Source organism: Dendrobium catenatum, unplaced genomic scaffold (genome assembly GCF_001605985.2).
Source record: "Dendrobium catenatum unplaced genomic scaffold, ASM160598v2 fragScaff_scaffold_361, whole genome shotgun sequence".
NCBI classification, from domain to species: domain Eukaryota; kingdom Viridiplantae; phylum Streptophyta; class Magnoliopsida; order Asparagales; family Orchidaceae; genus Dendrobium; species Dendrobium catenatum.
The window spans coordinates 322938-349892 of NW_021318823.1; the positions used below are offsets into that span (position 1 = coordinate 322938).

The following is a 26955-nucleotide window of genomic DNA, read 5'->3' on the forward strand; positions in this document are numbered from 1 at the left end:
TAAGCGCAGAATAATTTCTGGTAGGCCCGAGGGACTTCTTTCGTGTTCAAAAGCGTTTCCCTTTTTACCTAGCATCCTCCATGTCGATAAAGCATTGCCGACGGGGAAAGTGGTGATAGTAGGGATAAATACAAAGGAAAGCGGTGATCGGAGATGTGGGCGGCTTCTTGTCTTGCTTCGTGCTGCGCGAGCTGCACCTGCGGCCTTTGCACTTCGGCCGCGGCAGGGATCTCTCGCCGTTCGGCTAGGCTCGCCTACTGCGGTCTATTCGCTCTCTCCCTCGTACTCTCCTGGATCCTTCGAGAGGTGGCTGCCCCTCTGCTCGAGAAAATTCCATGTGAGCCTTTCTTGTCTTTCTCTATCTCTTCTCATACCCACAACTTCATGTCCACTTGGTCGTTCGGGAATTGAATGAGTTTTCCATGTCTATTTTAGTTCCTTTAGCTGAGCCTGAAGTTCTTTGATTTGATGTCTGGGTGATTTTACTTGATTTATCTTCTCCTACCCTCTCCTATGTTAGTTTGTTTTTGCAGTTTGGGGGTCGAACAAATCTTCCATCTCGTCTATCTTTGGGTTCTGTTCACGGATTTGCCTGTTTAATCAATTCTTGTATGATTTTTAGTTAAAGTTCCTTTGGCCTTAATCTTGATTATAGCCCCTCCTAATCCCGACAAGGTTTCTTTTAACACGATCAAATGTGAACCTACAGCAAGCTAAGGATCCCAATCTGATACTTCATCCTGTTGATTATGCTTACCCTATTGGAGTTTTTGTTCAGGTGCATTTTGCAAACCATCACGCACTATTTTAGCCAGATCATAAGTAGTGCAATTAATTATTTAATTTTACTAGCGTAACAGTCGTGGGGAAGCAAAATGGATGCTTGGACTGCATGCTCTGCCCGTGTTTATGATCTTTCTATGGACGAGTGTTAGCATTTTGAATTTTGAGTACCTTGATTGACTGGATTGGCTCTTTGTTTCATAGTCTGTTTATTCTTAATGAATTTTTAGACTTAGGACGTCACTTATCTGTTCTTTGTCCTAATAATGCCTGCAACTCTGATACAATCTACCTGCCTATATATATTCTTGATGATTCAGCGATAGTAGTCCCTAATCTGGTTATACTATACTATCATTATCCTACTCGTGGCAAAAAAAAAAAAAAAATCCTACTTGTGGCATGCATAATGAATTATAGGAGTATTTGAGCGTTGTTGTTACTGTTGAAATTGAAACTTTGTTGCCTTCTTGATTTTGTAGTTTGGTTTAGTGCCTTCTGCTTCACATTATGTCAAAACAGAAAACCTGCCTACTATCTGGCTAGACAAGTATGCGATTGTATTAAAGTGATTTTCATGGACTCAGAGTTTGCTAGGTTACCATTTGTTTGCGTTGCACTTGTTTTTAGTCACAAATGAAAACTATTTGTTTACCATCAGTACATTTTCTCCTTCCAAACAGCAAAATGGGCAAAATGGAAACGTTGGTCCCTGCCACATTAGTATTGCTAAAAATCACTATATACTTTTTATGCCTGTATATGCATAAATAATATGCTGAAATAGTGGATGGTTTTTACAGATATGTCAGGTGGTTTTATAAAAATCCACTCCTCTAGAGTGTTTTCTGCTTCTCAAGGTTTTCTTAATAACTTTTTTATTAAGGTCTTTCATGAATTTTAACTTCATGTTTCAAGGGAAGGGAAATTTGCATTTTACTTTCTGCTATAGGTGGGTGGTTCATAATACTTACAGGAACTGGTGATATGAAATATTTTCTCACATCAAACTTTAATCATCACTGGGTAAATATGTGCAAAAACAATTTAATATTCTCTTGGGGAATAGTCAGATCTTATTCCTCAAGTTCATCTTCTCACGAGGCTTAAATTTCATGTTTATCTATCTTTTCTAAATTGGTAACATTGTATGATTCCATATTTTTGCTTGAGCATTCAATCAGACAGTGAAGCAGAAATAGGAACACAGAAAAATCAAACATGTGCATATCTTTCAGTTTATGTCCTGGGCATCCATTGACCTTGAGTCTTTTTGATATTGAATGATGGATACAAATCTTTTATCTAATTTAGGGGATGGAAAAAGTGTTTCGCTCATATGATTGCAAATATAGTGAAATCTGATACTTTAATTGGAATTGTGTTGGATTGAATTGTTAACCTCCCAATTGATGTTTGGCTTGTTTCAATGGACAATAGTATTAGCATTGCTTAAGTTCCCATGGCGAAGCAGTAATTTTGAAAAAATGAAGTTTTAATTCTAGTTCTTCACCTAAACTTTTTAAATTTTTTTTAATTTTTAAAATTTAAAATTTAAATTTTTTTAATTTTTTTGTGTTCTTCACCTAAACCAAGTGTTATATCCTTACCCGCATTTTTACACTTTGTGCTTTGCACCCAACAACTCGTCTCCCAACAGTGATGAACAAACTGGCGAGTTTGAGAAAATAGTTATTTGAAATTTATTTTTACAAAATAACTTATAAGAAAAAAATTAATTTCCAAAATACTCCTATTTTTAACACCATTAGGTCAAACACTTATTACTTTAGATGGTGGGATCATTTAGGTCCCTATTTAAAAAGTAAAGGGACTAAAATTTAATTTTTAAATAGTCGGAGATTATTTTAGTTCTTCATAAAGAGTTGGGGGATTATTTTTGTCCTTATCACATTTTTTAGTATAGAGTCGATCATTATTATTAGGTGCTTTTGGATTCGTATTTAATTATATAAAGAAGATTTTCTTATAGTCAAGTTAAATCAACATTTCAAAAATATTGCATACTTTTGGAGGAAACCAAATTTTTATTTGAGTGGCAATGCATATGTACATATACCATTGCTAAAGGTATAAAGCTTAAATTTAGATGTGGGACAATCTCAGAAGGACTTTCATGTGTCAGAAAGTGTTGTTGAGATTGATGTTGTAAATAAGAAATTCAATATTTGATGAATCTTGATATTGATGTCATACTATTAGCCAATGGTCTAATCCTATTCTCTTAATGCTATGACCCATTTACACAATTTAGAATCTAGAAGAGATATCAAGGAGTATTGGTTTTTTTTCCTAGCTCATGTTTTAGGGATTAAATTAGATATATCTTGTTTGTCTCCTATTTATTGTAGACGACATTTTATTTGACTTTTAAGAGCATGACAACATCAACAACAACAACAACAACATCAAGCCTTTATCCCATTGGAGCTAGGAAAAAAAATCAATACTTTTAAAAGGACACAATGGAGAAAATGGATTCAAGTAATCGTCCCCACGTAGTGGGACAAAGGCTTGATGTTGTTGTTGTTGTCTCTTTCTTATTGTAAATAAGAGAATTGCTCCCTGTTTTGCTGTAGACAACAAATATGAACTTCTCCATGTGCCAAACAACTCCTTTGATGTTTTCCTTTTCTGATTTACTATATACAACCGCTGAAGTATTCTTAGTGTGGATGGCTAGAAAGAGGGTGCAACAAGCAAACAGTAACTCCTAGGGCTGACAGTCAGAGAAAAAAAAGGAGAGAATTTTTTGATTTCTAATGTAGGAATTAAGCTTATTTATAAGTTTCTATAATAGGTAATTAACTTAAATGATATTTATCTTTTCTAAACTAACTAGATCAATTAGGGAATCTTTTCTTCCAAGTGTCTCTATAAAATAAGGAAGTTCAAATTATAATCTTATTCAAAACTAGTTTAAAATTCAAAATTTAACCTAATTATACTCTTTTCTCAATAGCTTTCCAATTGCTTAGATTTTTAGCCTCCCTTTCTTAATCATCAGGCCTCCGATTGCGTCTTTACAATACCCGCACATTTCTTATGATTAGATTTTCATTGTTAATAGAGTGATTAAAAAATTGACATTATTGGCAATCCTCATTAATAGATTGGGGTAATTGAAATTTTAATTAACACATTCCCTTGCATATTTCCTTTATATGATGTCCAAATTGTAATGATAGATGATTTTCTAATTTACCTAATATGATGCATAGTATGCTCTCATGCAAAGAAAAAATTAAGGATTCACATATCACTATTAACCAATTAATTTAACTCACTTTTTAAAATGAAAACAAACACAACTATAATTTAAGACCAATTAATATTGGAATGATAAAAATTGTTCGAGTATTCCAATTTAAAATTGGAAACAAATAAAATTTATGAGCAAATCGGATTAATTTTTACAAATTAGATTTCCAATGTGCGCTTTTTTTGTCTAAATCAAGAGATTTGAGTAAGTCAATAACTCGCTATGTAGTGATTTAGAACAAGATATGAAAATTCCCAAGTAAAAAAAAACTTAGCCTCATGTTGGAATGAGGAAAACACTTATTCCAAAATTAGCTAATTTCATTTATATTGCACTCAAAGAAATCACACATCGAACTAGCACTCATAAGATTAAAACTAAAATGAAAAAAATATCTTCATGTCAAAATCTTTTATTTGAATGTCTCATATCAACTATTTATAGTCTCCTCATAATTTAGGCTAATGAATAATATTGACAAAGGATAGATCCCAATTAAAGTTTAGTTTAATTTTAAATTTACAGATCATCAACACGTTCTTTTGCCAAACTGCCAATGCCAATGTTTGTAAACATTATCTTCAACATCAGTTAAATCCATAGGTCACATCACCACCTCTATGGCTCTATTAAATAACAAGAAATAAAGCAGTCAACCCCCCATTTAATTAGGTAATAAGAAATAAAGCAGCCATCATCCCTTCAATTTAATGAATAAATCCAATATTTCACCATCAACAAGCCACCATTTGAGAGATAAAGTCAAATTCAACCACTAAAGTAGAAATAACCAAAAGCTTATACTTCCAACCTCCATTGCCTAAATCATCCAAAATCCACCACCCAACCTTACCACTTGACCTAGGGCTAGTGGTGGGAGAGAGTTGGAGCGAGAAAACAAACTTGGGTTGGAATTGATTAATTTATATTGCAGGAATCAAATTTATTTGCAGATAATAATACCAGATTATTAATTCAAATTATCCATATAGTTTTTTCTCAATTTACTCCATAAATGAAGTGACTTTATCCTTCATAAAATAAGAAAAATATGAAGTTATATAAAATAAGCTTAAAATTCAAAGTTCATTATAATTTGCCAATCTTTGAATCTTCATATGTTGGTTTATATTTTCTATCTCCTGATCTTGATCACTTAGCCTTTGACTAAAGGTCTATTTTCATGATGATTGGATCTTCAACTAAACGATGTGATCTAAAATCCAGCATTATCGATATGTTCCATCAAGATATTAGATCATTAAAATTTCAATGACCATGATCTCTTTGATATTTTCATGAATTGATGCCCAAATCCTGATTATAGCTGATCTGATTGATCATCTTTTAGATCTGATCTTTAGATTAGCCAATAAAGAGAAAGAAAGAGTACTTTACTTATCTTTTCTTTTTGATAATTGTGCTGCAAGGTGGTATCAATATATATTTGCAGCTAATGCATGGAGGAAATTATTCGTGTATTGCAAGTGTATGGTATATAAATTCTATCGAAGGTTTTTTTATATTGATATGGGGTTTACATAGCTTGCCAAACAATATTATTTCAACGGGTTGATAGTTCATCATATTATATTGTTGATGAAAATGTTGGTTCCTAAATTATTAGAGCAATGAAATGCAATGATCCTACTGTCCAACTGTGTTCTTGGATAGACCCTTGTGAAGCATGAATATCAACATGAGACACAACACTAATATTAACTAGGCTATATGTATAAAGTACAAACTTTAAGAATAAATGAAAAAAAACTAGCATTGGTAAATTACAATTAAATTTCAATTTTTTATTCCAGTTTGCTTAATTGTCAATAATATGCCAACATTAACATTAGTTAGTAGACTTGATTTTGTCAACATCAACACTGGACTATCCATCATAATGCCAAAACCCAAAAAGAAAGAGAGTATATAATATTAAAATTAACCAAAAAACATATGAACTCATTGGTGTATTAGTAATTGGATCAAACACCCTTCACACTATGATGATATCAATGCTCTTCAATAGCACCATTATTATCATCATTGAGAGATAATACAGTTTGTAAAGCTTGCCCCCCCCCCCCCAATGAAGGAATAATATAGTTTATTATATCATTATCTGTTGCAGTCATATCAGGGCATATCTTGGTGATATCCAACTCTAATTTTATTAAATAAATTATATTATACTTGATTTTTCATGTGTTAGATAATCGAGCATGTGTTAGGGCGTGTCAGAGGTGTTTGCTTCACCAACACATGTTCAACACAAACAAAAAAGACTTTTTGGCGTGTAGTCCATTATTAGTCAATGGAGCTTTGATCTTTTTTGGTCCTTTTTTAAAGTTCCCTTCAATAATAAATTTAACTAATGCTATGCTAGCAACTAGTAAAACCTATTTTATCTGATCCTATTGTTGTCTTGCTCACATCCAACATAATGCATCTATTTTGCTCTCTACTAAATAAATGATTTTAGAGTAAAATATACAAAGTAAATGCAATCAATTGACTTTATTTACTTTTTGATAAGAACATGAATTGTATGTTAAAGTAACTTAGTTTTCTTTTGCAACTCAACGGCCAAACCAATTTAAAAAGTTTTTTTCTTGGGTAAGTTGAGGGTCGAGCCCATTCATTTACTATAAAGCATAATTACAATGGTTAAAAAATAGAACTCAAAACAAACTTGAAATAAACCATTAAGTTGCACTAAAAATAGCAATGCTCAAAATTAAAATAGCAGTTGAAAACCGAAGCAAATAATAGTAAGAAAAGTATATGATGTGTTTAAAATACTTAAAAGCCTGGACTTAAAGTGGGCAAAATATATCCAAAACCCAATAGATATATAGAGCACACAATAGGTCCAATTTTCAAGTAGGCATCCACAGGCTGTTAACAAAACCGGATGGACAAAATTCATTCATCACAGTCCATCGAGTGAAATCCACAACCAAATTATGTTAGGCCCCAATGAAGTGTTTTGTTTTTAATGGACTCTTTGATTATACAAGAAAGTGTGATAAATCAATTAACTTTGCAACCAAATTTTGTTCATTTCTTTCTCTCCAAATGTTGTAAATGCAACATATAGAAAGGAGAAAAAGATTTCTACATGTGAGGACGTTATTGCGCAGTTCGTAAAAATGCTCAAGAATTCACATAAGATAAGACCGCAAAAGAAAGGATACAGCAGCTGGATGAACTCTACTCAAGACAATAGAAGAGTAGTCTGATACGAAGTAAATGTAGAACTTGAAGAAATCTTTGGTTGAATATTCAATTTCAACAAAATAGAAATTGGTAACAAGTAAATGATGAAGAACACTCAAGCACACTTTTTATTGGATTATACACACACAATGGAAAAGACAAGATATAGGTGATCTATGATTAGGGAGGTAGATCGGCTCTCCCAATTAACCTAGATGCCGTTAGGAAGCACTCAAAGAAAACAACTATAGCAAAACACAAAAAATAGCAATCACATCCTCTAAACCCTAGACAACCCCCCCTTAAATAGCTCTAGAACACAAAATCATAAATAGAACCTTCATAAACAATTAATCATGATTTAGAAAATCTTCCTAAACAATTAAACATAATTTAGGAAATTTTCCTAAACAATTAAATATGATTTAGGAAACCTTTCTAATTAAAACCTCCCTAATTAAATCTTTCTTAACACAATAATCATATTTAGAACCTTTTTAATTCCATCCCAATCAAATTAGCCCTCTTTATCTAATTAAATATTCTTAATTCACTCCCAATCTTGGTCTTCTATGATAAGTACTTACTCCTCTTTGATCTTCTTGCTTGCCGCCCACCTAGTGGGGCCAACCGGCTTAGGTAGTCTTGCATAATCATACTCAAAAAACAAATGGCTATTGCTCTCATTTTGCTCCAAATAGAGAGGGCATTGCATATCAGCCTTGTTTTGAATGTTTAAAGCCTTGTGTTTTCAACCTGCCAACCATGACCAACCAAGCATAGAAAGAAGGGAGTACCATTTATGCCAAATTAGTTTCTCCTAGAATACTTTGTCCAAGTTTGAATAGTAAATCTTTAATATTGGGTCTAGAAGAGAGTAATATCACCTTTAATTTCACTATAAACATGAATATTTTTATTTTTATTTTTTCAAACACTTCCTCAAAGATCATAGGACTACACCAAGCACCATTATAAATAAAAACAGATAGTAGAGCATTGAAGTCAAGACCATAACTCAAAACTGATGCACCAAACATCTTGAAAAGGCTTTTCCCATCCAACGAAGTGTCCCAGAAGAGAGACCAAGCGCCCTCATCATGAATTTTATGGGATATGCAGGGTTTAATCTTACGGGCCATAGCATTGATATTATTCAAAGGATGGAACCCGTTGGAGTTAGAAACCTTCCGTATAGAGCCATATTTATTTCTCCACCAATTAGCAATAAGACTTCTGGGATCCCAATTCCTCCAAATCAAAGAGTAGTTGTGAGCAAAATTGAGGGCAGAAAAGCAGGGAGGCAAGTATTTGACAAACATATAAAAGTTACTTTTTACGATTTCAAAAATATATCTAGGAAGTAAATAATCAATTACTTAAATTTTAGCTCTTCCTTTGTCTTGGATCATAATATGATAGATTAGAGGCTGAGAGGAGTATCAGTTCTTTAGTCTGAATTTTATTTTGTTCTTCAAGATTCTACAATTTTGATTGAGCATGTAGAAGTGTATGCATCTTCATCTGGTTATCGTTTACCTCCTGTGTCTGAGTTTCCTCTTCAAGTTAGCAAAAATTTCTTTTGTGCAAATGGTTATCATCTTATGATCAGAAGTTTACGGCCATCATCTTATCTATAGTTCAGTGCAAGTTCACGAATGGGAGTGTTTGTATCCTATTGAATAAAAGCCTATGGTTAGCTCGTAATGAACAAGCAGTGGGTGTATTTATAATCCTATTGAGTAAAAGCTTATATGGTTAGCTTGTAATGAACAAGCCTCATGCCTTTTCTTAAGCAATTATGCTCAAAGAGCAAAAGCTCAAAATAGTTGCCCGACTATTGATAAATGTCAAATTTAATCCCAGGGTTTCGCATTGCCCCATTTTAGCCCATTGACTATTAGAAATTGTGTCAATTCAATCCCAGAGCCTTAAATAAGAGTTAAAGTTAACTCCAGAGTTAAAGTTAACTCCAAAGTTAAAGTTAAATATTAATGATATTTTAGGTATTACAAGGGAATATGAGATTATATTGCTCTATTTTATCATTTAATAAATTATATTATACCGGTAATCTAATACATAATAAGGGTGAATAAATAGTGAAAAAAATTATATTTTTTAAAAACAAAACCTAACATATTTTAATGTAAAATGAAATTTATTTTAATAATTTTTAATCTACTACATAATTCATAAAATTATGAAAATATGGTAAAGAAGAACAATGTTAGGTTTTGCTTTAAAAAATAATTTTTTTCACTTTTTATTCACCCTTATTATGTATTAGATAAACTATGTGCTATAATTTATTAAATGATAAAATATAGTAATGTAAACAATATAATCTCATATTCACTTGTCATGCCTAAAATATGCTTCATATTTAACTTATGAGTTAACTTTATGATGTAGAATGGGAAACAGGATTTTTCTAATGGTCTTGAAGAGCAAATCGTCCAAAAAATCTGAAACAATTCCTTACTGGCAATCTGAAATATTTCAGATTTTTCTCACAAAATCTGATAGGAATTCCAGCATTTTCCCCACAAAATCTGAGAAGAAATTCAGCGGGTAATAAGCAGAGGAAAGGAGGGAGAGGGGAGAACTGATGCGGCGGGATCCAAGGGAGGCTGAGGGAAATTCAATTCCTTGAATCCGTGAAATGAATTAGAAAAAAAAAAGAAATAGCCCAGGGAGAATTCGGCTAGAGCAGGTTGAATTCCAAGCTCTTCCTAAAGAAAAACAAAGGAACTTGAAGAGGCCTTAGGAAATTCCAATAGTGTAGCCGGCGGTATATAGAGGGAAAATAGGGATTTAATTCCTGAATATGCTCTCAGTTTTGGGAAGGAAATTAACGGCTTGGGATTTGATTAATGCTAGAGAATTAAGGAAAGAATAATTAAATCCTATTTGAATTTCATAAAATGGAAACTTTTCAAAGAGAGGTTATGAAGCAATTAGGAAATAACTCCTAATTGGCTCATAAAGGGGCCGGCGGCTTGCATGAATAAGGGGAGCATTGAATGTTGTGATTGAGGGCTTCTAAACTTGATTTTAGGAGTTAGGAAAGTAATGAAATAAATCCAATTTGAATTTCAAATTCAAATTGATTTAAATTAAGTACTTTCCTGAAATAGACAAACTTAAATTAGGAAATAAAATTTGAATTTCAAATTAAGTCCAAATGTCATTCACCCCAAATTAGGAAACTCAAGAAGGAAGAGGGATGGGTGAAGCCAGCGGCTAGGGAGCCATGGCCGGCGGTTGGGAGACTCTTATGGTGATGTGGTCGGCGGCTTAAGGTGGAAAAGGAGACGACGATGGTGGACGTAGGTAGAGGATGACGACGACAGCTAGGAACAATAAGAAGGAACGAAACAAAACAAAGAAGAGGATAAAAACCGCGAGCCTTGGACTCTTCCGAAGACTGACGGGTGATGTTTTGCCCTTCTCCAAGGGACTTCAAGTCACGAGCCCGGACCCATCCTGCGGCTGGTGAAGACTCCGATTCCTCTCCATAGAAATTTTACTATCGTCCTCTCACAAGAGCACAATTATTGAACACAAATTTTTAATATCAATTCTTCATCCTCATTACAATAGCTTAAGGCCCTATATATAGGCCACAACATAAGAAAAACTCAAAATTACAAAATTACCCCTTGGGTCATAGCACTCGCATAAACTAACCTAGGGGTAAAACATGAAATAACATAAAATAAGAGCTAAAATTCAGAAAATAACTCATAAATGACAATTTAAATTATAGCCATCGATTTACGACGCCTCCTATGATAGATGCTCCAAATCTTCGTGCCGATGTCCGCATCATTCTCCCCAGGTGGGAGAATACTCGACTCCGTCGAGTAAGCATCACAACTGCTCATGTACAACTCTGGATTGTTATTTGGAAACAATAAACCCAATGACCTTTTTTCAAAGATTTTCAAACAACCCCGGTTGTCCACAAGGTCAGCTTGCTTGTTGCACTTTAGCTCGCCAATTTCTTTAACTGTAGTCAAGGGCTCACCTTCCAAACTGTCGCACTTCTTTTCGCTTGCAGGAACTTGTTCACTCTCATAGATGGCTTCACAAGCGATAGGAGCAATATTAAGTTCTATGGATATCATTTCTAGAGCTTCATCAACCTTCTCCGTTGTAGGAGTTTTAATGGGGTCAGAAGAAACCTTTGCTTCTGTAGGAGTTGTAATTGACTCAACCAATTCATCATCTTCTTCATGTTCTTCCTTGATCACCTTAGATTTCTCTTTGATTTGCACAGTGAGTGGGAAATTGAAGGCTTCATTCGCCTCCATCCATTTGTCAACTCTATCCACTATTTCTCTGTTTCTTAGTACCCGTTTTCTATCCTTTGATGAAGGAGATCTTGAAGGCGTGTAAAGCGGTGAGTCAGTCCTACCTCGCACTAGGTTATCGAATTGTTCGATTGTTTGACGGTGGAAGTCGGCTAAGTCCGCTTGATTCTCCTTGAGATGTTGACTAATGACGCTTATTTAACCTACCACCTAGTCTAGAGTTATTCCAAGTCGATCCGAGTCCATGCTCTGATACCAAACTGATGTAGAACGTGAAACGAGATTTTTCTAATGGTCTTGAAGAGCAAATCATCCCAAAAATCTGAAACAATTCCTTACGGCCAATCTGAAATATTTCAGATTTTTCTCACAAAATCTGATAGGAATTCCAGCATTTTCCCCACAAAATATGAGAAAAAATTCAGCAGGTAATAAGCAGAGGAAAGGACGGAGAGGGGAGAACTAATGCGGCAGGATCCAAGGGAGGCTGAGGGAAATTCAATTCCTTGAATCCGTGAAATGAATTAGAAAAAAAAAGGAAATAGCCCAGGGAGAATTCGGCTAGAGCAGATTGAATTCCAAGCTCTTCCTAAAGAAAAACAAAGGAACCTAAAGAGGCCTTAGGAAATTCCAGTAGTGTAGCCGGCGGGATATTGAGGGAAAATATGGATTTAATTCCTGAATATGCTCTCAGTTTTGGGAAGGAAATTAACGGCTTGGGATTTGATTAATGTTAGGGAATTAAGGAAAGAATAATTAAATCCTTTTTGAATTTGAAATTCAAATAGAATTTAAAATGGAAACTTTCTCAAAGAGAGGTTATGAAGCAATTAGGAAATAACTCCTAATTGGCTCATAAAGGGGTCAGCGGCTTGCATGAATAAGGGGAGCATTGAATGTTGTGATTGAGAGCTTCTAAACTTGATTTTAGGAGTTAGGAAAGTAATGAAATAAATCCAATTTGAATTTCAAATTCAAATTGATTGAAATTAAGTACTTTCCTGAAATAGACGAACTTAAATTAGGAAAAAAAAATTTGACTTTCAAATTTAGATAATTTGAATTTCAAATTAAGTCCACATGTCATTCACCCCAAATTAGGAAACTCAAGAAGGAAGAGGGATGGGTGAAGCCGGTGGCTAGGGAGCCATGGCCGGCGGTTGGGAGACTCTTATGGTGAGGTGGCTGGCGGCTTAAGGTGGAAAAAGAGACGACGATGGTGGACGTAGGTAGAGGATGACGACGATGGCTAGGAACAATAAGAAGGAGCGAAACAAAACAAAGAAGAGATAAAAACGAAAGATAAAGGATAAAAGCCGCGAGCCTTGGACTCTTCCGAAGACTGATGGGTGATGCTTTGCCCTTCTCCAAGGGACTTCAAGTCACGAGCCCGAACCCATCCTGCGGCTGGTGAAGACTCCGATTCCTATGCATAGTATTCTCACTATCGTCCTCTCACAAGAGCACAATTGTTGAACACAAATTTTTAATATCAATTCTTCATCCTCATTACAATAGCTTAAGGCCCTATATATAGGCCATAACATAAGAAAAACTCAAAATTACAAAATTGCCCCTTGGGCCATAACACTCACATAAACTAACCTAAGGGTGGTAAAACAAGAAATAGCATAAAATAAGAGCTAAAGTTCAGAAAATAACTCATAAATGACAATTTAAATTATAGCCGTCAATTTACAACGCCTCCTGTGATAGATGCGCCAAATCTTCGTGCCGATGTCCGCATCACTATAACTCTTATCTTAGGCTCTATGACTAAATTGACTCAATTTCTAATAGTTGAGGGACTAAAATGGGGCATTGAGAAACTCTGGAACTAAATTAGACATTTATCAATAGTCTGGGGACTATTTTGAACTTTTACTCTGTGCTCAAATCTTTGAGGGACGTATTCTTTTTAGTTGATTATTACTTGTTTTAGACTAGCCAATAGGAGCTTGTTCTTGCATTAAAAATCAAAGGACTCATATTTTGAGAGCATGCAATTAGTGCATAGAAGTTTTATGAGATGGCTAGTTGTCTGTAGTCAGGGTTATGTTCCAAAAAGCAGACTTTTTTACCATGCTTTGTCCATCTTTATGCTAAGAATTTCCTGTTACAGCAAATCTTGTGCTAGTTTTAAGGCTTTATTTATCGCTCTTACTTTTTGTTTATTGTTCAAAGCCAGTAGTTGATCTTTACCTCTGCAGAAATTTACCAACTTAAAGATATCTTATTATATTTGATTATTATATACTTCATTTGCCTATGGCATACAGAATAGCATTTCTTTTGATCTTCTATTACCCTATATGTCTTTTTTTTTCAAGTGTTAAAATTGTTGTTGCTATTGCAGGGATAAATACTTTCACCCGCACTCCACCAAAAGAATGGTTTCAGACCAATGCAGTTCTTCGTGTCAGTTTGGGAAATTTCTTGTTTTTTATCGTGCTTGCCTTGATGATGATAGGGGTCAAGGATCAGAATGACAAACGAGTTTCATGGCACCATGGTGGATGGATTTTGAAGATTGTTGTATGGGCGGTGCTAGTTGTTCTTATGTTCTTCCTCCCAAATGTGTTCATTACAATTTATGGTAACTTATTTGGCATTGAATGCATTGTTCGTTCTATAATTGATTTGTCTGTTCTTTCTGATTGAGATTTGTTTTTTGTGATTCAGCAAGTTATTTAATTGTCTTGATTTTTTTTCATTCATAGATTATTAGAAAAGAACATGCCTTTCCATTAGCATTGATAAAAGTAGACTTTGTTTTGGAGTAAGTTATGATTATTGAATTAGTTGGACATGCAAAAATACAACCATATTAAAGAAAAAAATACATCTAGCAGCACCTATATACCCAACAGGCTGCAGCCAATAAATTTGAAATTTATATTAAAATATTTCATATATTAGGTTCTCAAGAATTATTATTTTTACACTAATAAAGTAGCACATAATAGCATTAGATAGAATGAAATGCTTCGAAACATAAAGCTAGATTTGAAGCAAAGATAAACTAAGTAAATTGTACGAAAAACTACCAAAATACCAAGCAACTTTGACTAAAGTCACTAAATATTAGTAAGAAAATACAATTAAACTCAAATGCATCATATAATATAACTCCCAAATCATAACTTTCTACTTCAAGGTTGTTGTTTTATTGTTTCCTTTATAGCATCAAATGAAATAAAAAGCAAGATGAAAGAAAGAGAAATATTGATACGGTTGGCCGTAAAATGACCTCTAACATTAGATCGATCATAATCACCTCTCAAACCGCAATGAACAAGATCAATTTTTATTACTTTGAACTTGGATTAAATTATGAAAATCATTTTCTTATGTTTCTAACTCAATTATTAGTTCGGTCAAATTAACTTAATAACAACTTTTGTGCCATTGATGTTTTCCCCATAAATTAAACTTGTGTTTATGTTGGCAAAACATTTCCCCAAGTCATTGAGGAAGAAAAAAAACATAAAGTTTTGAATGTTGTCAATGCTTCAATGTAGACTAAACATCTGCAGAATAACAATAATGCTAGCTAACAAACATGAATGGTAACCTTCACAATTATAAACTGAGTTTGATTATTCTTAGCAGCATACAATCCTAGCAGATAAAATAATCAGGCAATTGATTCAAACGACACCAGACCACTGAATAAACACCATTCAAAATAAATGAAGACTTTCTACATGTATTACCCAATATATCTAAACTATATTGAGATAACAATCTTCTTTATGGGATTCTGCTGGGAAAAATAAATATGATATGATTGAAACTCTCACTACATAATCTTTAATTCCGTTGTGGCTAGTTCCAATAGAAACATTGTAGAAGAAGGCAAAGAAGTTTCTCTAGCGACTTTTTCATATCTCTTCTATACGCAAAGCGCACAAAATTGAAGCGATAAAATGCATGGAGAATAATCGAAGTGCGTAGGAGAAAAGATCATTACCTTCGTACTGAGCTCTCATCGTAACTATCCTCTCATCGTAACTATCGACCCGACATGACCTTCATCTAGAAGAAAGCAAAAAGGCTTCTTTGGTGACATTTTCAAAGCTCTTCTTCATGCGAAGCTGAAGAAAACATGGCAATGTCGTGAAGAGGCTTAATAGAGAAGCAAAATGTGAAGAGGCGCAAAATCAGATGGTAGAGATTAATTTTAATTCAAGAAACAAAGGCTTGTATTATTTATGGGAAGAATCACACGCCACACTTATATAGTAGCATAGATTGTGACTGGGTGTAAGAAAAACTGTGGACTCAAAGATTGCAAGCACCTATTAGATTTCATTTTCTAGTTGATTTACTACCAGATGCCACCAAGATGGGAGAGCACTGTTGGGCGATGGCTTGATAGCCATGCTACCTAATTCCCTCATTCACCTCAAACCATGATTGGAGTTCAGCAGCCAAATCATTATTCCTCTTTGGTGTAGGAAGGCATCAAATCCAAGATCGCTGGCATAGCATACACGCACCATGAAGAAGAATCAAATTCCTCATAATATGCTTAAGGCAGCAGCAAGATGTAACGAAGAGAACATGGAGAGCATTAAAATTGAAGCAAGGATAAGTGAAAAAGTAAATAGGACATGCAACAGCAACTAATCTTTTTATCGTTGTTGTTGTTGTTGTTATTATTATTATTATTATTATTATTATTAGAGTTTTATTATTTTGCAGTTTAAATTTCATGTGCAAATTGTCTATGCAACCAACTTACACAGTTCCAACTCTTATAACTTACGAAAAGCTCATTCTTTCGCTGGATGACAGCTTGAGATTTTTTTTTTCTCTAAGCTGTTCAACCCTTGATAGCATGCTGAGCTTCTGGTTATTTCAACCATTCAAGTGCTTTTAGGTTTTGCGTATTCTCCATTGAAATGCAAAAGTTTTTATAAGCATGTGGCCATTATCTTTATAGTTTTTGTATACTTTCCATTTTTAATCTCATTGCTGTATACTTTGAAGATTCTTTGAAATAATTGAAAAATCATTTTTCTCCATGTGTAGTTATTTATTTTTCTTTTGGGAAGATGTAAACTTTTAGGAGTACATTTTTCAGGCTTTTACAACAACAACAACTAGCTTTTATCCCACTATGTTGGGTCGATTACATGAAGAGTAAAGTTAATTACCTAGTATGTGACCAAATCTAATACATCTACTTTTTAGGTCTACCTCTACCTTTTTTTAACATAAGTCAAATCTAATACATCTACTTTTCTAATTGGGTCATCGGAAGGCCGTTGTTTTATGTGACCAAACCATCTAAGGTGACTCTCTCTAATCTTATATTCCACTTGAGCTACTCCAACCTTTTCTAATAAATGCTCATTTTGTATCCCGTCTTTAAGAGTAAAGCCACTCATCCACCTAAGCATCCTCATCTCTGCAACACTTAACTTAATATTATGTTTCTCTTGGCCAACATTCTGCACCATAAAGCATTGCAGGTCTCACTACCATCTTATAGAATTTTCCCTTAAGTTTGAGAATGACTTTTCTATCACATAACAAGACCGATGCATTCCTCCACTTAAAGTATCCAACTTGTATTCTACTAATAATTTCACAATCTATTTCACCATCACTATGAACAATAATCCCAAGATATCTATAACGTGTGCTCTTATTAATGATTTGATCGCCCAAAGTCACAATCCCCCCACTAAATATATTATTACTAAAATTACACTCAATATATTCAATTTTAGATCTACTCAAACGAAAGCCTTTAGACTCTAAGGTTGACCTCCATAATTCAAGTTTACCTTCAACTCCCTCTCTAGTCTCATCAACAAGAAGAATATCATCAACAAAAAGCATGCAACAAGATACAAACTCTTATAAATGTCTAGTGAGAACATCCATGACTATAACAAAATGATATGGGCTTAAGGCTGATCTTTGATGCAATCCAACTGAAATAGGAAAATACATGGTCAAACCACGTTTTGTATGAACACAAGTAATAGCTCATGCATACATATTTGACTTGAATATAAGCTTTATTAACCCCTTTATTGTATAGAACTCTCCATAGCACTTCTCTTGGAACTTTATCATATGCTTCTCTAAATCAATAAAAAACATATGTAGATCCTCCTTATTCTCTCTATGCTTCTCCATCAAACCTCTCAATAAATGTATAACTTCCATATTAGACCTACCTGGTAGGAATCCAAATTGATTTTGAGAAACATTAGTGTCATGCCGCAGCCTATGCTCTATAACTCTCTCCCATAGTTTTAAAGTATGACACATTAACTTAATTCTTCTATAATTCACACAATCTTGTTCATCACCTTTATTCAAAAAAATAGGAATCAACACACTTTTTACATGCTTTCAACATAAAAATTGTCAAAACTAACTCAATTAAATTATTCAGTTACTTATTATACATGTAATAGCCTAGTTAACATTTGTTAGACCGGTCTCTGTTGGACCGGTCCAACCGCTCCTTGGTCCTCACTCTTGAAGTTGCTACCGAAGCGCTAGGTGGGGCCCACCAAGGAATTGAATTAGGAAAAAGGGAAGAGAAGGGGGGGGGGGGGGGGGGGGGGGGGGGGGTACTAGGGTTAGGAGTAATTTTGTATGCTTTAAGTAGGAGAGACATAGGAGGTTTAGGTTATGCAATTATTTGGTTGTTTTGGGTTCTCAGAGTTTGGTGACTTGGGCTCTAGCGGCATCTAGGGATTGGTACCTCTTGAATTGAGGATCAACTGTATCTTAATATTTTCTTTCCGTGATTTTTGATTATCGCAATAAAACTACTGTTTTCAAGTTTTTCCCCTTGGAGTTGGTGGATATTTCTCGCTACTTTTGCCCAAATTGTTAGGTTTTACTTGAGGTCTTCAAGTATTTCCTATCAAATTGGTATCAGAGAAGATTTTGGTACTCTATTTGTGGGCTATTTTTGTGAAAATCAGCGGCTATTTTTTGCTAGAAGTGGGGGTGTTTGCTATTTTTTGGGGTCAAGATCTTGATTTTTGAGTCTACAAAAATTCGGGTATTGATGACTGCCAAGAAAGTAGATGCGCTGGAAGAACTCCTTGAAGGGGAGATGAGCCAAATGAAAGCAACAGTGGAGGATAAAATATCAGCCAAGGCCAAGTTTCAGTTCTCTACGAGATGGTGAAGAAGACGTTAGAGAATCAAAATCAAACGGTGAGAGGCAAGGGGTCCGGTAGGGAGAAATATGAATTCTGAAATCCGTAGGAGGGAAAACGATGTGGAGATCATTGAAGAGAAAGGTGGGAGGTGGAGAGAGATGTTTTTATGGGGCATGAACCAAGGGGTGCTGGTTGGTAAAGAAAAGAAGGGGATTATGGTAGGAGGGGTGCTGATTTTGAAGGGTGGAGAGGAGAAAGTGAAGAGGGGTATGGGTATGAGTGGGGAAGGGAGGATTGAGACACTTGAGGAGGACCAAACACTTGGGAAAGGGGAAATTATGAAGGAATCAAGGATATGATTCGAAGGTGTGGAGGATGAAGATGTCCATTTTTTTATGGGAGGATGCACATAGGTGGATCTATAAGGTGAAAATGTATTTCATTATCCATGGGTTGATGGAGGAAGAAAAATTGATGGCAACTGGCTTATGAAAGGAAGGCGTTGTCTTGATACTAGTGGAGAGATATGAGGAGGCCCATACGGAGTTGGAGGGAGTTCAAGGAATGCTTATTGAAACTTTTCCTAACCGACTGGGGAAGGGACTTCTATGAACTTCTATGAGCAGTTCTTTGCACTAGTGCAGGAATGTTCATTGGTGGACTATTACGAGAGATTTGAGTACTTGGCAAGTCGATTGGATTGACTATTAGATATTGTTCTTGAGGGGAAGTTTATGAAGGGGCTCAAATCAGAGATCCGGATAGCAGTGAGGTTCATGAGGCCTCGTGACTTAGGAGAAGTTATGCAGCTGTACAATTATTGGAGGATCAGAAGTACCAGGAGATGAGAGCCAGAAGCGGCAATTCAGGTGACTCTTACAAGATGACTACTACCCTGTTAGCACCCAAGCGGCCTGCAGCGGGCAATCTTTGTGAGACTACCGGGGAGAAGCCAATAGGAGGAGGAAGTGGAGGGAACTTTAAAAGACTGGCTGAGAGGGACATGCAGAAGAAGAGGGTAAAGAGATTGTACTTCAAATGTGATGAGAAGTTTACTCTAGGGCACATGTGTATGGACCATATTTTTAAAGTGTCATCGTCTGTAATGATAAGGAAACTGAGGATTGAGATGAGAGTGAGGTAGAGAGAGGTGGAGGACAAGCTGCATTTGGATGTGGCAGAGGTCTCCTTGAACTCATTGGTAGTATTCACTTGAATCATACCATGAAGGTGAATGGGGAAATAGCAGATATGGAGGTGGTGGTGCTGATTGATAGTGAGGCTACACACAATTTCATATCCAACCTGTTCATGGACTAATTGGGGGTGACATTAGTGGATATATGGTGTTATGGAGTGATGATGGTCATAAGGAAAGTAGAAACATGCCAAAGGATCTGTAGGGGAGTGGTTTTGACCATACATGGGATCCAAGTGAGGGAGGATTTTCTCTCGTTGGACTTAGTGAGCATTGATGTCATCCTGGGGATGAAGTGGCTGCAGGTATTGGGGGACACCAAGGTTAATTGGGGGACATTGACGATGGAGCTAGTGGTGGAAGCGAAAAGGGTAGTGATCAAAGGAGATGCATGGCTCTCCAAAGCCATTGTATCACTTAAAATCATAGCGAGGAGCATATAGGAGGTGGGAGAAAGTTATATGGTGGAGCTACACAGGTTGGAGAGGATCAGACTCGAGGAGGGTGAGGACTTCTCTTTTTTAGTGCAACCATTGATTCAGTAATTCAATGAGGTTTTCTAGCCACCTCAGGGATTGCCACCACCAACGGAGTAGGAACATGCTATCACCTTGAGGGAAGGTGTGTCACCCATCAGTGTCAGACCCTACCGCTATCCTCAATTTCAGAAGGATGAAATGGAGAAGTTGATCAGAGAGATGCTGGAGGCTGGGATTATTAGGCCCAGTATGAGTCCTTTTTCCAGCCCAGTGTTACTGATCAAGAAAAAATATGGGAGTTGGAGGTTTTGTGTGGACTACAGAGCAGTGAATAAGGAAACTATGCCAAACAAGTTTCCCATCCCAGTGATAGATGAGCTACTAAATGAGTTAGTGGGGTAGTTATTTTCTCCAAGATAGATCAGAAGTCAGGGTACCATTAGATCAGGATGAAAAAGGAGGATGTACCAAAGACTATTTTCAGAACTCATGCCTTCTGGCATCACTAATGCCCATTACTTTCAGTCCCTCATGAACAAGGTCTTCCGACCCTATCTCAGGCGATTTGTGTTGGTGTTTTTTTGATGATATTATGGCTTACAACAGGTCAGAGGATGAGCATTGGGAGCACTTGAGGAGGGTTTTAGAGGTGTTACAGGAGCACCAGCTAAGGGCCAATCTAAAAAATATTGTTTTGCCCAGGCTAGTGTGGAGCACTTGGGGCATGTACTCTCTAAAGAAGGGGTGGAAGTAGATCATACCAAAATTAAAGCTATGTTGAGATGGCCAATACCTAAGAATCTCATGGAGTTGAGGGGATTCTTAGGAATCATGGGCTATTACGGGAGATTCGTGAAGGGGTACAACACCATCGCATGACCACTAACATAACAATTAAAAAAGGATGGTTTCTTATGCGGAGAGGTGGCCACATCAGCTTTTGAAAGCTTGAAGCATACCATGACCACTATGTCGGTCTTGACCCAACCATATTTCACTCAGCTCTTCATAGTGGAGATAGATGCCTCAGGGTATGTATTGGGAGCAGTACTCATGCAGAGCCATTGACCCATCACCTACTTCAGCCAGGTTTTGACAGCTAGGCCACGATGAAATCAGTCTATGAGAGAGAATTGATGGCCATTGTGTTAGCCATCCTGAAGTGGCGACCCTACTTATTAGGTAGGCATTTTATTGTTAGGACGGATCAGTGGAGTCTGAACTACTTGTTGGAGTAGAGGATGGTGACAAAGGAGCACCAGAGATGGCTGTCAAGATTGTTGGGATATGATTTTGAAATCCAATATATGTCAGTGATGGTGAACAAGGAAGCAAACCCCTTGTCTAGATGTATGGGAGAGTTACAGACGATAACAATGTCGATACCACTTATGCCTGGGAGGCCGTTAAGGAGGAGAGTGGATGAGGAGTTGGGAAGGATTAGTGTTGATTTATTGAAGGAAGGGAGTAGCCATATAGGGTATTCTTTAGAAGGTGAGAGGCTTCTGCACTAGGGGAGATTTGTGATGCCTAGGACATCAGTCCATATTCCACACCTGCTCCAGAAGTTCCATGGGAGCATTATTGGGAGTCATTCAGGAGTGTAAAAGACATACATCAGACTCGCCTCAAAGTTGTTTTGGAAGGGATACACAAGGATGTGGAGGAGATGGTAGGATGTGCGATCTGTCAGAGGAACAAATACATGACAATGTCTTTAGGAGAACTACTATAGCCTTTAGCTCTACCAGGTCATGTGTGGGAAGAGGTTTTCATAGATTTCATAGATGGATTACCTCGATCAGAAGGGTTCATATTGATTTTTTTGGTAGTAGATAGATTGAGCAAGTATGCCCATTTCATTCCCCTACGACACCCATACACAATAGTAACAGTGGCATCAGCTTTCATCAGGGAGGTGGTTAAACTGCACGGGATACCAGAGTCTATAGTATTTGATATAGATAAGGTGTTCCTCAGCCATTTCTGGAGGGAGTTATTCAGACTACATGGGAAAATACCGAAGAGGAGCACTTCCTATCACACGCAGACAGATGGGCAGATAGAGGTGGTCAATAGGACCTTGGAGACATACCTATGATGCTTTGTGGCAGAGACCCAGGCTGTGGGCTAAGTGGTTAGTATGGGCAAAGTACTGATGCAACACTTCATATCATTATACTCCTCAGATGACCCCATTCAAAGTGTTGTACTGGAGGGATTCACCTCACTTGGTGCACTTTGGATATAAAAGCACCACAGTTTCGTCAGTAGAGGTGTATTTGGAGGAGAGGGACCAGGTGTTGGAAGAATTGAAGAGGCATCTATTGAGGGCTCAATATATTATGAAGAGACCGACAAGTGGTCATAGGAAGGACACCAATTTGAGGTAGGGGAGATGGTTTTCTTAAAGCTCTGGCCTTATAGGCAGAAGACCGTTGCTAACATGAGGAATGAGAAGCTTACCTCAAGATATTTTGGGCCATTTAAGGTATTAGAGAGAATTGGAGTGGTGACATATCAGTTGAAACTACCACCGATAGCAACCATACATCCTGTTTTCCATGTATCACAACTGAGCAGGGCAATTGGGGATCACACAGCGAGTTCTGAGTTACCAGTGACGTTGACAGAGAACTTGGATGTTGTATTAGAATTGTTGGAGTTGATGGGTGTTCGTCAGGGAGATGAGGGAATCAAGGAAGTTCTGATCAAATGGAAGAGCATATCGGACTACGATGCCACATGGGAGCCTTATGAGTGGGTGAAGCATCAATTTCCCTTCTTTCATTTTGAGGACAAGGTGATTCTTTGGAAGGGGGGTATTGTTAGACCGGTCCCTGCTGGACCGGTCCAGCCGACCCTCTTGAAGTTGTGCCAAAGCCCTGGGTGAGGCCCACTTGGAAATTTAATTAGGAAGGTGAGAGGGGGCGGCGGCTAGGGTAAGGGGGAATTTTGTATGCTAAGTAGGAGAGAAATATGAGGTTTAGGGTTATGCTATTATTGTGGCTGTTTTGGGTTCTTAGAGTTTGGCGACCTGGGCTCTAGCGGCGTCTAGGGATTGGGAGAGAGATCCTGCTCTCGAATTGAGGATAACTGTATATTGGTATTTTCTTTTCGTGATTTTTGATAATCGTAATAGAACTGCTGTTTTCTGGTTTTTCTCCTTGGAGTTGGTGGATATTTCTCGTTGTTTTTGTCCAGATTGTTAGGTTTTACTTGAGATCTTTAAGTGTTTTCTATCAACATCTTCAACACTACTTGTCCTTTGTCAATTTAGCAGCCATGATTGTTGATGTTTGTTAGAATTTTTTGCCCGTTAAAGCTATTATGCTGTTTAGTGTATTGATCAGTAATATATTAAGAGAGAGACTCGATTTATTTTATGTTGTGAGCTTGTGATAGTATCTCATCACCTGCACTAAGCAAGGCAGTTTTTCTTTTAATGTTTTCTGTATTTTGTCATCTGGATTCCTGTTATTAATCTTCTGTTGGATTACCACCTTGTCATAACTACGTTTCATGCATTCACATTGCCAGAACTTATTTTGTTAATCTTAATTATTCACATGTTCACATAATCTTGTATTTCATCTATCTTATACGCTGCAGAGACATTGTCAAAATTTGGCTCTGGATTTTTTTTACTGGTTCAAGTGGTCCTGCTTCTGGATTTCACTTACGCATGGAATGACTCGTGGGTTGAGAAAGATGAGCAAAAATGGTTTGTAAATTTGATTAATATTGGTTTCTCTATCCTTTTTTTTTTTTGCGGCCTTTCACTCAATTTTTTTTTGCATTTCCTTTGTGTTGCAGGTACATTGCTTTACTTTCAATATCTGGATTGTGCTATATTGCTACGTACTCATTCTCAGCGGTGCTTTTTATCTGGTTCAACCCATCTGGCCATGATTGCGGCCTTAATGTTTTCTTCATCGTTATGACCATGATTCTTGCTTTTGCTTTTGTTGTTATTGCACTGCATCCCAAGGTGGGTAGTAATGTTTGATTTTAACGAAATTGCTTGTGAGATTCATGTGGTTTTTCCAACGGGCTTTTAAAATCATGGAAATATTTCTTTGAACGATAAGATTACATTAAATGTTTAAAAAAGTTCTGTTTATCCCGAACTAACCGTATTTTACAAATAACAACCTTCGTGTGAGAATGGTTGTGATCTTATGAAAAGAGGAACGAACAGGACTGCTATAGATACCTTGCCACTATGACACCATTACTATGTGCGATCTACATTAAGTTCATAGCAGGTTTTAATATTTTTTGCTAATGTTCAAAGTTTAACACATCTATTGGATTGAAATATGTACGATTCTTGTTTTCAATATTTTAATCATATTGATGTAGTTACAGCTATAACTTCTGAAGTTACTGCTGGAGTCCCCATAATGCTACTTGTTAGTTGAGTTACTGATAGGTACTGAATGGATAGATAATGATTTGTCTCCTTGTTTAAGCAGTGCACATAAACCATTAAACATAGTCTTGTCATAATTTGTTCTTCTCTGTTGTAATTTTCGATACCATGGTAAATTAGCAAAAAAATTATCTGACTCAGTATAAAGTTTGACATTGATAAAATCAGTAGCAAATCTGTCTTTTTTGTTTTTCTTGATAAGCTATTAAATTGTCTGTTCCGTGGCATTGTTTGATTGTAAACTCATTTTCACAGCCAAGCTACTATAATATATTTGAAGAAGTTAAAACTATGCTTTTGAACATTTCTATGCTAGGGATTATTAAGAAACACAATTTGGCATATAACACAAATAAAAAAGATTTAATATGAGAGGCGATTGATGGATCCTAGGACTCAAAAAGTTTGTCCATTGAAGTAAACCATTACTTTTAAAAGGAAATGTACCCTATCAAGGGTTTGTTTTTCTAGAAAGTTTAGGAAATAAACTACTATTTTACCTTAGACAAGCGTACAGAACTTCCCATTAGATTATTAGCTCTTATGTATTGGTAGAACATCTTTTCTACATATTTAAATAACTTTTATAGTTTATCAAATTGTTCATGATATCTATTAACTACTGGGATGCTTTGCTACATTAAAATTTCATTTTTCTATTGTTTTCTTTTTTGTATACTTCCCATTAGTATTAGCTCCAGGATCCTCAAATTGTGATGGAAATGAAGTATATCAATTGTCGTTATGCTGTTAACCCTTGTTTTCTCTTGGTTTTATTGATAACTTTATTTTTTTTGCCGACTCCAAATAGTTGGGATAAGGTTAATGATGATGATTTTTTTTTTTTGATGTGCTTGTGTTTTTTTCATTTTTTAATTTGGACATCTTGTATATTCAAATATTTTAGTTGACTTTTCTCTGAAACAGGTGAATGGCAGCCTCTTACCTGCTTCTGTTATCTCCGTGTACTGTGCATATCTGTGCTATAGCGCTCTCTCAAGCGAGCCCAGAGACTATGAGTGCAATGGTCTCAACAACCACTCAAAACCTGTTTCCACAGCTACCCTGGTTTTAGGAATGCTAACAACTGTCCTTTCAGTAGTTTACTCTGCTGTCAGGGCTGGTTCTTCAACAACATTTCTCTCACCGCCGTCCTCTCCAAAATCCAGTACTAAACATTATTTTATCAGTTCAAGAATTTCTAGATATTTTTCTCTTCATTTTCCTCATCAACCTTGCACAATTCATCCCCCTTATTATGATCAAAATCTATGGAATGTGCTGCAGGTTCGTCAAAGCCATTGATTGAAGGAGAAATTGAGTCAGGGAAGAATGATACAAAGCCTGTTACGTACTCTTATTTCTTCTTCTATCTTATATTTGCACTGGCCAGCATGTATTCTGCCATGCTTCTTACTGGCTGGAGTAGCTCAACATCTGGCACCTCAGAGCAGATTAACGTCGGATGGACTTCAGTTTGGATTCGTATCTGCACACAGTGGGCAACAGCTGCTCTATATGTGTGGACTCTTGTGGCCCCTCTTATCTTCTCTGATCGTGAATTCTATTGAGATCTCCTCTCTCTACATGGTTTGGCTCGAATTGCTCTGAGTACATAATGGTATTGCTTTCTTTGTTTTAGTCTTATTATAACTAGCGTGTAAGGGATAAAGCGCAAGACATGGAAGTGCTTAGAAAGACAGCTTGTAAATATTTGTTGAAGTTCATGCTACTTCACTATTTGTCTATAACAGTATATGTTTGAGTAGATGTTCAAATCATTCAGTGTTTATAATTATCCAAATTATAGTTTTATTGGACTGTGCATTTGCAAGGCAAATAAATTGAAGTGAATTGCAATACATGCTTACGACACTTGAAAGAAAACAGTGTTATATATATATATATATATATATATAATGTCTATTCTCACCATTTGTAAAGTATATTTATAATTGTAATGAGTAGTTATTTAGTAAGGGAAATGCTTGATTTGCAAGGCGAACTTTTGACCTCAAGCATTTGTTTTGTTTGTAAGATGGTTGCGCGGAAATATTTTTGGAAAAACAAAACTTTTGCGGGGTTTATTTTTATTTA

General features: G+C 36.1%; 1 protein-coding gene across 1 annotated transcript; it reads left to right on the top strand.

The window, feature by feature from the left end:
• LOC110110688 (serine incorporator 1) lies at nt 1–26678 on the top strand. The gene is made up of 6 exons (XM_020842286.2): nt 1–337; nt 13961–14200; nt 24036–24147; nt 24240–24414; nt 25786–26026; nt 26146–26678. Exons 1-6 carry the CDS (start codon nt 154–156, stop codon nt 26427–26429), a joined length of 1236 nt encoding a protein of 411 aa, XP_020697945.1. The 5' UTR covers nt 1–153; the 3' UTR covers nt 26430–26678.
• The last annotated feature ends 277 nt before the right edge of the window (nt 26679–26955 follow it).

Bases quoted from the DNA above. Each gene is read 5' to 3' on its own strand.
- LOC110110688 (XM_020842286.2), top strand. From the start codon at position 154: ATGTGGGCGGCTTCTTGTCTTGCTTCGTGCTGCGCGAGCTGCACCTGC. The intron at 24,415-25,785 runs GTGGGTAGTAAT...TCTCTGAAACAG, and splicing joins TTATTGCACTGCATCCCAAG to GTGAATGGCAGCCTCTTACC. The intron at 26,027-26,145 runs GTACTAAACATT...AATGTGCTGCAG, and splicing joins GCCGTCCTCTCCAAAATCCA to GTTCGTCAAAGCCATTGATT.